Consider the following 11,210-nt stretch of genomic DNA (forward strand, 5'->3'; position numbering starts at 1 on the left):
CTGGCTTTACAGTATCAGGCCCTGTGAGTTCAACACCCATGGAAAATGGGCTTGTAATAGAAACTCTAGCCAACCCTTGCCTAGTGTCTGAGTTCTGACATGACAGATGAAAGCCAATCAGAGAGCAAAGCCCCAACGGTGAGTTACTTGGAACTTGACTCCAAGTACTTACTTGCCCCAAGAGTATGGTATCGTTCAGAGGGAGGGCTGGGCAGGCTGCTCCCCACTTCGTTCACAGCTATCACTCGGAACTGGTAGTTGACATAGGGCGAGAGGCGCAGAACAGCTGAGTTCACGCTCCCTGGGTAACGGGAATGGTTATGCCACAACCCAGGTTGGAACTTGTCCTCTTCAAACTGAACCACGTAATCTGGACAGGAGAGAGGTGGGAGGTCAGGTTAATGGTAGGGTTTCGCCCAACTCCCAGAGGAAGACAGACTTTTGTTAACAAAAACAATAGCTTGATGAATACAGCCTGGTTACAGAGGGGAGGGGTGAGCACTAACCTGTGATCGGGCTGTTATTGTCATCACCGGGTATCCATGTCAAGCGCACACTCCTTTCCGCCAGGTCTGTCAGCTCCAGGTCACGAGGCCGCTCAGGTCGTTCTATTGGCAAAGTAACAACCAAAGTTTGGCTCCTTGGGCAATCCCACAGAAAGTCAATGAGAACTGAACACCTAATGCCTTGGGTGCCTTTGAGAGTTCTGCCTAACTCTCATAGGCAGCAGTGAGAAAGTCATTGCCAGCTGATGGCTCTTTGGGAAGTGGCTGCATGTGACAGGAGTTGTTTCCATTCAGTTCTTAGCAGACAAGTGTGTTTTCTTAATCTGAACAAATGTAGCACTCTTGTGCCCTTCATCAGGACCCATTGGGGGAGTGCAGGTGGCCTTTCCAGGGTATATTGGTGGGACTGGCAATGCCCAACCACTACATTCAAATGTAGAAAGAGGTGTGCGCATATAGAACAAAGGCATCAAACCTAAGGAAAAACATGCTGGGTTATATACTGTACGGCTGGTGGATTAACAAAAAGACAAGGAAAACAAACCATGGTTTTTTTTGTAGAGCAAGGTCATGTCATAAGACACTACACTCTTGGGTCACCTTCCCTTTAGAGAGAGCCATTAATTAAGAGAAGCCATGCAAGCAACTAACTGTTTTCATCCCCATTTTACTGATAGGGAAACCGAGGCAGAGTGAGGCAGTGACTTGGCCAACATCCCAGAAGATCAGTGGCAGAACCAGGTTTCCTACCTCCCCCTTCAGGGTCTTACTCACTCTGCCACTGCCACCTTGCCCGTAGTGAGTGATATTCTTGTGCTATACCATACTGCACCTTGACACCCAGACAACCATTACAAACATACCACAGCAGCTTTCTGCTCATGGTTAGTTGTGACAACTCTTAGAAATAACTTACCATAGCAGGCTTTGGAGCATCAGACTCTGGCTTTTCAACCCCTACATTTCCCATTGGAGTTATTGCAAAGGCCAAACAAAACAAAAAGCATATACAAATAAAAGGGTTTCAATAAACCAAACTGATTAGTGGTGATTACCTTTGGGTAAGGCTGTCATACGATTAGTTGGAGCAGACACGACAGCTGCAAGGTAAGAGAGTGGCTGTTAATGGAGTTAGTTTAGTGATTAAACTTGGCTTATCAAAGGGGCATGTAGTAAAAAACAAGTTACAGAGGCCAATTCCACCAGGATTTCCCTTCCAGTGTGGGACCTAGTGAGCATCAGTATTTATAGCCTGCTCCCCTAGAGACCCCAAAGGGCTCCCATAATCTCTAATCCATTTTGTGCTGGCTGCGCATGGGAGAAACAAATGAGTTAAATACAATTGTGTTAAAAAATGGAAAAAATCAAATTTAGCTGAGCGATTAGGGATGCAGGATTCTTATGGCATGCTGAGTGTAGTAGGGCATTGTGAGGCCTGAGCCAGCAATACATTCAACATTGATTTAAACAGGCACAGGCTCTTCAAGAGGTTTCTGGTAGTTGAGAACTAAAGGTAGATGAGCCTCCACATGGAGTTTAAAGTTTGAGAGTAGGTCTAACTGCCACAAACCCAGTTCCAGTCTATGAAACCCATTTCCCCTGTAGTTTAAATCCATTCCTCCCCCTGCCAAAAAGGGAGAGATTCATTACCACTTCTACCTGGAGCAAAGCCTGTAGGGACAGGACATGTTTCCTCTCTCTCCCACTATAGCTTAGCATCTAAATAAGGGGCCTGATTTTCAAAGGTCATGAGCAGCCTGAATTCCTGTTGTCTTCAATTGGAATGGCAGATGTCTAACTCCTCTGAATAGCAGACCTCTTATTTGGGTGCCTAACCTTAGGCACCCATGTTTGAACATTGTTGGCTCCATATAAGAATTGCTTTCTTTCCCCCTCAGCTCCTTTCAGCTCAGTCTTTCTGTAGAAAAAGAACTGGGTGGCCTTCTTTATGACAGCCAAAGTAAAGACCGAAGGCCCAAAATCAGGCCCTCTGACAGAGGCTCGATATACTGACTGCCCTTACAAAAGGCAGTACAGGCCAGGGCCTGAACAAGACTAAGCTGTACAATTCCCTGCCAAATTCGGTCAAGGGTTATGACCAGAGGAGGGAGCAATGCGGAAGGCCTCAGCAACATAATAACCGCTTGTTTATGAAATATAATTCATAGATTCTAGGACTGGAAGGGACCTTGAGAGGTCATCGAGTCCAGTCCCCTGCCCGCATGGCAGGACCAAGTACTGTCTAGACCATCCCTGATAGACATTTATCTAACCTACTCTTAAATATCTCCAGAGATGGAGATTCCACAACCTCCCTAGGCAATTTATTCCAGTGTTTAACCACCCTGACAGTTAGGAACTTTTTCCTAATGTCCAACCTAGACCTCCCTTGCTGCAGTTCAAGCCCATTGCTTCTTGTTCTATCCTTAGAGGTTAAGGTGAACAAGTTTTCTCCCTCCTCCTTATGACACCCTTTTAGATACCTGAAAACTGCTATCATGTCCCCTCTCAGTCTTACATGAAGAAATTGCTTCTAGTAAAGGCCAACTTCTCCTGTAGTTCCAGCTAACTGCCAAACTAGCCAATCATATATCTTCTTTGGGCGTCCTGTGATAAACCTCTATGCCCTTAGCTGTAAAACCCCGGAAAATAATATGTACCTTGACGAGAAAAACATCCCAATCGGTGCCAAGTACCACCCATAGCGGAAAACCACCAAGAAACCCTCCACCCAATATGCACCCAATTCTCGTAAAATGATTAGGAATGATGTATTATTTGTACTATGCTTGCGGTTTGAAGGAATAAAAGCAGCCTGCGTGCTGTGCTAGGGGTGGTAGTTTTCGGACTGCTACCCCAAAGCGTTGGTATGTATTGCAATAAACTGGCCTCAGGCTTGAGTCTGTGAACTAAAATCAATGCATGGGTGACTTTTTCCACGACAATTTCAACTTGGCTTATTCTCCTTATGTATTCTGTCTTTTCCTCGCTACTCCTTTATTTTCAGTATCTGCTGAACTGGAAGGTTCAATTGCAACATTAGAGCAGGTTTGAAATGAGGCTGCATGTATTCACTGAGCCCCATTAAGACACTGGTGGAGAAACTAACCATTTTTATTACGCTACTTTGCTTAAGAAGCTCACAGCAAACCTACGTAAAACCACCAACAGCTATGACAATAAGGGCTTGACCTACAAACATATTAGATTACGTTAAATGTTAAACATTTTTTAAATTTCGCAGTGTCTGATTATGCATTACCCAAGTTTGGCTGTGAGAACATGACACTAAAAATCAGTCTGTACTAACAAACCAATGCTTTTAGTTCTACTACTTTGTTTTTGACGAGGCTCCAATCTCTGGGTTAGTAGTAAATTCAGGTGGAAGAATGGTTACCTAGCACGGTGAGGAATGCTTTGGCAGAGTCTTTGTCCAGTTCAGTACTGGCTACACACGTATAATCTCCTTGATCTTTTTCAGCCACACCATAGATTATCAAACCATCATCTTCCTTCTTCATCCTGGAAAGGATACAATTGATAACAAAAACATATAGTGTTGAAGGATTTCGTCCTAACCTATGTGAATAGTTCCATTGGATTCCATAGGACTATTTGCATGAGTAAGTCTAGCTGGGTTTGACTCATGTTTTAAATTTTTCAGGGCAGGGATGTACTTTTCATTCTGTTTGTTGTTTTTTGTATATTTTGTCCAGGGCAGATGCATAATTGATTTAACCAGGTATTCATACTGAACTTATTCCCACGGCATCAGCATCTCTACAGTGGTGTGTAGCTACACATACTAAGTAGATGAAATAATCATAGCAGGCCAGGAGATGAAATCAGATTCTTCTCTGGGAACAAAGTTGCGACCAGGGAACAGTCTGAGTCCCATGATCAAAAGCTCATTTCCTTTTCTCCAGATGGGAGACAGAGATTGGGAAAGGGGAACTGCAATTGCACTGGCACAGTAGGTCAAAGCAGACAAGTATTAATTCTGAAATAATCTGTAGTTATTAAACCAAGATGCTTTATTGCGATTCTTTAAAAAAAAAAAAAAAAACACTGATTTCCATTTTTTTATATTGAAACCTGAGATCAAAGAGTCTCGTGTAACTAGCTAGTCACTTTCCATTTGAAGTAACTAACACCACAAAAGTGTAGTACCACTCCGTGTTGAATCACAGGGACACTGGTTATTCTATGCATACTCTCCCTCTCCTGGTTGAATGGGGGAAATGCCGTCTGGGCTGTGAAACCAGACAAATTGTTTCTATGCACTGGCTCTTGAAACGAGCATCCTATAAAGACAGAGCGAAGAGTAGTGCTATCTTGGGAGACAGAAGGCACATGTAACTACAGACATACAGTCACATGGCAGTGCACAGACCTGTTTCCAATGTACAGAGGCGTATCATCTTTCAGCCAGGTGACTGTGAGTTTCAGCGTAGAGTCATGTTTTATACGGCAGTCTAATCGAACCAGGGAGCCCCTCTTTACAGTCAGATCTTCTGGCCCTCTCACGATCCTAGTTGAGTCTGCAAAGAATCACATGATGTCACTTGTAGGCATATAACAGTAGGGTCTATAGCTCGGTACCCAAACCAAAGATTGGAAAAGGGGAGACAGTGTGTGACTTGTAAAAGTCAGGCATAGGTGGACATGTGTCAAATGCCACAAGCCATCCAGCTGGCCACACTCAGTTGTCTCCGATACATACAAGTACCTGCTTATAAAGCTGGGTAATTTAGTATTACTCCACCTATCTTACACTCAGCAACGCATCCTACCTTTAATACACACGGACATTATCTAAAACAGTATTTTTGAGTCAAAGGGCATTTCACTAGGAAAGCGAAGCCCCAACAGAAACTGTTCGCTTTACTCAAACATTTTATTGCTGCTTGAACTGTGACCTTGCCACTACTGCTGCGCACCTTTTGTGTGTTTCAATGTGCCTGATATTTATTTTATGCTCTAGGCGGTTCATGTTTAAAAAAACAAAATAAAGTCCTCAGACCATCATTCAGATCTTCAAGTATCCAATCACATAATTCTGTGATATTAAACTACAAAAACAAAGCTAAACTACACCATACTCCAGCTCCTAAGATCTCCTGCTTTGCCAATAGACTATGGAAGTGTGTAACAAAAAAATTGGTAAAGGAAAAATAAATCCTTTATGCTGTGATTTTCAATGGAGCCTGAGGGAGTTAGGCACCAGCCACCACTGAATTCTTTTAGGCTTCTTTGAAAATCAGTCTTGCATTTAATGGAAACTAAATGTGTTGGGCTCCCAGTTATACTTGTATGACTTCACTGGACTCAATGGGGATTACATGGCTGTAAGGTAGAGCAGACTTTGGTCTATGTAGTTTTACAGAAAAGTCATATTTTTAGGAAGAAATGCACATCTGTGAAGAAAAGATTGAGTGAGTTATTTTTAAGCCAGTGTTTAGAGCGCTTGAATGAAAAAGCCAAGATTACTTTATATCTCTATTGTAGTGTGTGTATATATGTAATATCTATATAGTAGCACTTCAGGGAGCAAGAAGTGTTTTACCGTCTCCGTTCCCACTCCCTTTGTCTTAAAAACATGCATTTTCCCCAACTGACCACAAAACTAAATACAGGCCAAATTGTCCAGTTGCCCAATATAGTGCCCTGGTGTGTAACAGCTCTGTTATCACAGACTGCTGTTTCCAGCACAGCCTGATCTGGAAAGGTTGTGTACACGGGCCTCCTTGAAAAGCAGGATGTGCAAATGCCAGTAACTATTCAGGTACAAATATTTTTATGTCTTAATGCAACAGGTTATGATCTTGAACCCCATGGGAGACAGCTGTCCTTTAGCCAAACAGTTTATATTTCAAACAGTATCTGACTGCCGACTGTGACGCTGCATTCCATATTCTTTATGAAAATATGCTCATGATAGGAATATGATATAACAGATGTACTTTATGCAAGATGGGTCTTGTAAGATATAATTGGAAAGGTTATAATTTACTAAATGTGATTATCCAATTTGTACGTCTGTATCGTTTCTGTATCTGAAGTTAGGAATATTGACTATGTATCTATATTTCAACTATGCTACTTTGGGTGACACCCACTGCTAACACTTCAGGTACAACAATGGAAAAGCCAGACAGGGCTGATGGCCCATCAGCGAGGACAATGGACTGTGAAAAGCCTTGTCTTTCCTGCAGGACACTCCATACTGCCAGTGACTCATGGACACTGTGATACTACAGAGTCAGGTGACCTGGTCACCTGATGCTAAAGTTCATCTTGGACTGCTGAATTTTTCCACTGGGAGGTGGGGGAATCAAACAAAGGATTCCCACCTTATGGAAATCCTATATAAGGTGTGGGAGGAAAACAATCAAGGTCTTCAGTTCTTTTCTGCTCCATCTCCCCGTGCAAAGAGATACTTGAAAACACCTGGAAACAAAAGGACTGGAACTGGGGAGTCGGGAGAGAAGAACTGCTTGACCCAGGCTGGAAAGGTATCTGGTCTGTGAAGGAAACTACCTAAGACAATATCTAGGGTGAGGAATTACATTTTGTAACCTGTTTCTTAAGTATATTGAGCTTAGCTTGTGTACTTTGTTTTATTTGGTCAGTAATCTGCTTTGTTCAGTCATCTCTTTTATTCACTTTAAAATTAATCTTTTTGTAGTTAATAAACTTCTTTCTTGTTTATAATATAACCGTGTTTATGTAATTTCTAAAGGAGGGGTGGGGGCAAGAAGTTGTGCATATCCTCTTCCACATTGAAGGAGGCGGCGAATTTCATAAAACCTTTGGGTTTGTGCCTCTTAAAGGGAGTGGGCACCAGAGTGCTGGGGCAAGCCCTTAAGGCTGAATCTTTCCAGAGCGGATCTGTCTCTCTCTCTGCATCTGGGTGTGGCCTGCCTATGTGCAGAGGCTTGTGAGTCTAGCCCACCAAGGGCAGGTAAAGTGGACCCAGGCTGGCAGAATAGGCTGACTCAGTGGCATCCTGGCAGATCAGGTAACACCCCAAAGGGCCCAAACCCATTACACCGACCACTGAGTCAAGGCACTGAGATCTACACTCCATTATCTGCACAGTAATAATTTCACCCACTTTTATGCACCCAAGCCACTCATTGGCCACGTGTTTTCAAAAGGGGCCTGTACTCAGCTGATACGTTTGTGCTGATGCACAGTGACTTGTGCTGCACAGCACTGGATTTAGCCAGCTAACTACCCGACTTGTGGGTGTAAACTATTGCACATGTAAAATTATGCGTGCTTGTGAGGAGAAGGCCCTGTATGTGCAATGCTTTGACAGCCCTGTGTCTTACCTTTGATCTCCAAACGAACCTGGTTCTCTGCTTTACCCAGAATGTTGGTGGCGACGCAGGTGTAGATTCCCTGGTCCTCCTTCCGAGCCATGTTTATTTCCAAGCTCCCATTTTCATGCCTCTGGTAGTTCTCTCCATCCAGGGCGCTTCCCTGACCATTCTTAAACCTCACAACAATACAAGAAACTATTGTAAGAGGAAGCAGCAGCAGCAGGAAGTGGCTCATTTCAAAGTCCATTGCAATCAGCAGTTCTGAGTGTTGGAATCCTTACCAGCGCAAAGTGGGGATCGGGGAGCCAAAGAATGGGCAGTCAAGGCGGGTCCTGTTGTACTGAATCACTTTGATCAGCTGGTTCCGTGGGGAAAGAATCCGGGGAGGCACATCTTAAACAACAAAGAACATAGTGTTTTTTTAAAATCCTGTGTGCTGGAACCACACCATCTCCCCACCTCTCCTCTCTAGTCATGGGACTCCCTCTTTTTCTTGCACCTCAAAAGTTCAAGTTCCTTCTTCAAGGCTTTGCAAAGCTCCCGTATTTCCTCCTATCCCCTCCCTTTACTTTTACCCTCCCACTGTTCTCTCTGTCTCTTACTACCTTCTATTTCTGGCCTTCCTATCAACACCAGCCCTGATGCTTGGCCTTCCTGCCAACACCAGCATCCTTAACAATCTTAAGCCACTACAGTTGCTATCTATCATGACTTAAATTAGCCAGAGATTTGAGGAATGTTGTTCTATGGGAGATGGTGATTTCACCCATGAATTCAGAGATTACTGTTTTCTTATGGACACCTCTAGGCTGGGCAGTTAAGGAACTCCTGTGTTCACTGTAAAGACCTTCCCAATCCACCTCCATAACACAGATATCAGCAGACCATCTGTAGCATTAGATAGTTACCCAGAACGCTGACGAAGGCATTAGCCAGAAGGTAGCCATGTTCGTTGGAAGCGTTACATTGGTACACGGCACTGCTGCCAATCTGGGTATCTCGAAATACAATGGTGTCTCCGGCCACTTCCCGACTTGGGTTGGGAGGAGCAGCTTCAGAACAAACAGAAGGAGGAAGAGAGCGCTCTTCGGTTTGCTATTAAACTTTACTTGCGTGAAAGGCTCCAAATCCCATTAACCCCCCTCCCCGAGACATCCAAAACCCTCACCCCGCTTACAATGGGTCATCCTACTGAACATATCCAAGACAGCAAGCTGAGGATGGAGTAAAGCTTTTCAAAGTGCCAGCATGGGAGTCTGTGAAGTCCTCTGCTTATCTACAGACCAAGATCAGTAGGGGCTATGCCAGGTGTCTGGCCTGGCATGCTGCCAATAGTGCTCGTGTTCAGACACTGGCCCCTATGGCACAGACTCTCTAACCGGAGCACAAAGCAGGGTGGTAATGCCTGGAAAATGTTGAGTTCATCACTGAGGAGGATTTATAGAGTCAATTTCAGTCTCAACCTGCTCCTCTCTGCCATCCACTCTGTAGTGAGTGATTAGTGATGGTGGGAGAATGAAAATTATTATTTATGGTAATCATATGGGCCATGGATTAGGGTCTTTTATGTGACCTAGACCTTATTTACCTGACAGATGAGAAGGTTACTCACCTTGTGCAGTAACTGAGGTTCTTCGAGATGCTTGTCCCTCTGGGTGCTCCACTATCCTCCCTCCTCCCCTCTACTTCAGAGTTTCACACCGATTCTCTGGGGTAGAGAAGGAACTGGGGGACGGTTGGCTGTGCACCACTATGTAACCGCTCGGAGGAGCGTGAGATGGCTACGGCGCACATGCGGCCCAACCGGGCACTGCTCCTACAAATTTCCGATTACAAGCGCAGGACCCCAAGACACCTAAAGTGGAGCACCCACAGGGACACTCCTCGAAGAATTAACAGTTAGATGACCTTTCTCTCTACTTTATCTGAAGTGACCAAAAGAGTTTAGCAGGATTAGTTCCAGGGCCATTTTCGGTTTCTTTTTAGAAGGGTCTTGTTGAAATGCGATTGCTCCAAAATTCATAACCATGCATCTAAAGCCAATGAGCATTACAGAAGGATTCTGATGCAGAAGCAAATGTTACATTAAGCTAGGCATTGATAAGATTCTTCAATGATTCCATGACAAATTACTTTTAGTGAGGGAAATTTAAAAAAAAATCCATTGTTTTAGGAACTAATCCTAAAATAGCAAGAGCTAGACATTACATAACACACATAGATATCCAGTCATTTAGTTGCCTGAACTCTCACACCTATACACACATTTAATTTTAAATTAAGACTTCTCTGTTCAACACAAATATTGGATTTATCCTTGTTATTCTTGGTTTGTCCAGTCCAATGTGAATTTCATTCTAATCCTCATTTTAGTATTTCATCTCCTCATGAATGGAGGGGAGTGTACCTCGATGGGACTGAAGGGTAACGGGAGAGCTACCAGCTTGATGGACACTTGCCTGCACTCTTCTTGGCTCTCACCATTGCTACTGGTCATTTTTAAATACACCAAAAACTTTTATTTTTTGTTTTAAAGTGACCTTTGGTGTCCCAGTTATAACACTGCCATAACTAGATCTTCCACTCATGGAAAGGATGATGGAAGACACCATGAGGAAGGCATGTGTGCTTGGGACATCTCAAATAACTATGATCTTGAAAACACCCTTAGCATGGCTCATGCTTATTATTTTTCCACCCTGAAAAGAGAAGCAATTTATATGAAATTCCTCATGTTTTGGTGCGTGATTCTATGATGAACATAATTCAATCCCTGCTAGGGAGTCCCAAAGCCATGAGCTTGCTTACATTCTATGGGCTCTCCGTTCACCAGCCACTGGATTGTAGGCTTCGGGTTCCCATTGGCTCGACACACGAGTCTACCATCCTCAGCGGGGGCCAAAATAAGGTTTTGTGGTTCGTCCAACCAGTAAGGGGCCGCTTTAATGACAGGAATATGTATACAGACAAGTTATACATGCATTGCGGTTACCTCCGCTGAATTCCTCTCCACTAATTAGTTGTTGAAGCTGACCCCATTGAAAAAGTTCCCCACCAGATGCCACTTGTGGAACATGGACCCTTCACCAATGCGGAAGTGATGTCGCTGTAAGTCAAGTCCTATATTTTAGCCGCTAGAAAACAGATAGGCATTGGCTATGCTGAGTATTGAAGAGTAAAATCTCTACAGTCGATCTTTGCCTAACATTCCTAGCCAATCCTAACCCTGGAGTGGCAGCCTCCCCACCGTAGGCCTAGAGGCCCACGTTTGTCTGCTGTCTGCCAGAACAAGGATGTCAGACTGCCCTGAGCCCCTAGACTGTTTGGGAGCTCTGCCCTGCCTGAGCCCCTAGACTGTTGGGGGGCTCTGCCCTGC

General features: G+C 44.0%; 1 protein-coding gene across 1 annotated transcript in view; it reads right to left on the reverse strand.

The window, feature by feature from the left end:
- LOC112118404 (neurofascin) overlaps nucleotides 1-11,210 on the reverse strand; it is a 100,699-nt gene that overhangs the window by 60,910 nt on the left and 28,579 nt on the right. Inside the window, exons 9-17 of the mRNA XM_024216694.3 lie at nucleotides 10,643-10,774; nucleotides 8,743-8,886; nucleotides 8,116-8,227; nucleotides 7,844-8,010; nucleotides 4,900-5,047; nucleotides 3,904-4,028; nucleotides 1,562-1,606; nucleotides 507-608; nucleotides 173-370 (exon numbers count right to left, since the gene is read on the reverse strand). Of these exons, the coding sequence (XP_024072462.2) occupies nucleotides 173-370; nucleotides 507-608; nucleotides 1,562-1,606; nucleotides 3,904-4,028; nucleotides 4,900-5,047; nucleotides 7,844-8,010; nucleotides 8,116-8,227; nucleotides 8,743-8,886; nucleotides 10,643-10,774 (1,173 nt within the window). The remainder of the gene's footprint in view (nucleotides 1-172; nucleotides 371-506; nucleotides 609-1,561; nucleotides 1,607-3,903; nucleotides 4,029-4,899; nucleotides 5,048-7,843; nucleotides 8,011-8,115; nucleotides 8,228-8,742; nucleotides 8,887-10,642; nucleotides 10,775-11,210) is intronic.

This window comes from Terrapene carolina, unplaced genomic scaffold (genome assembly GCF_002925995.2).
Source record: "Terrapene carolina triunguis isolate 2854851 unplaced genomic scaffold, T_m_triunguis-2.0 Scaffold199, whole genome shotgun sequence".
Lineage (NCBI taxonomy): Eukaryota > Metazoa > Chordata > Testudines > Emydidae > Terrapene > Terrapene triunguis.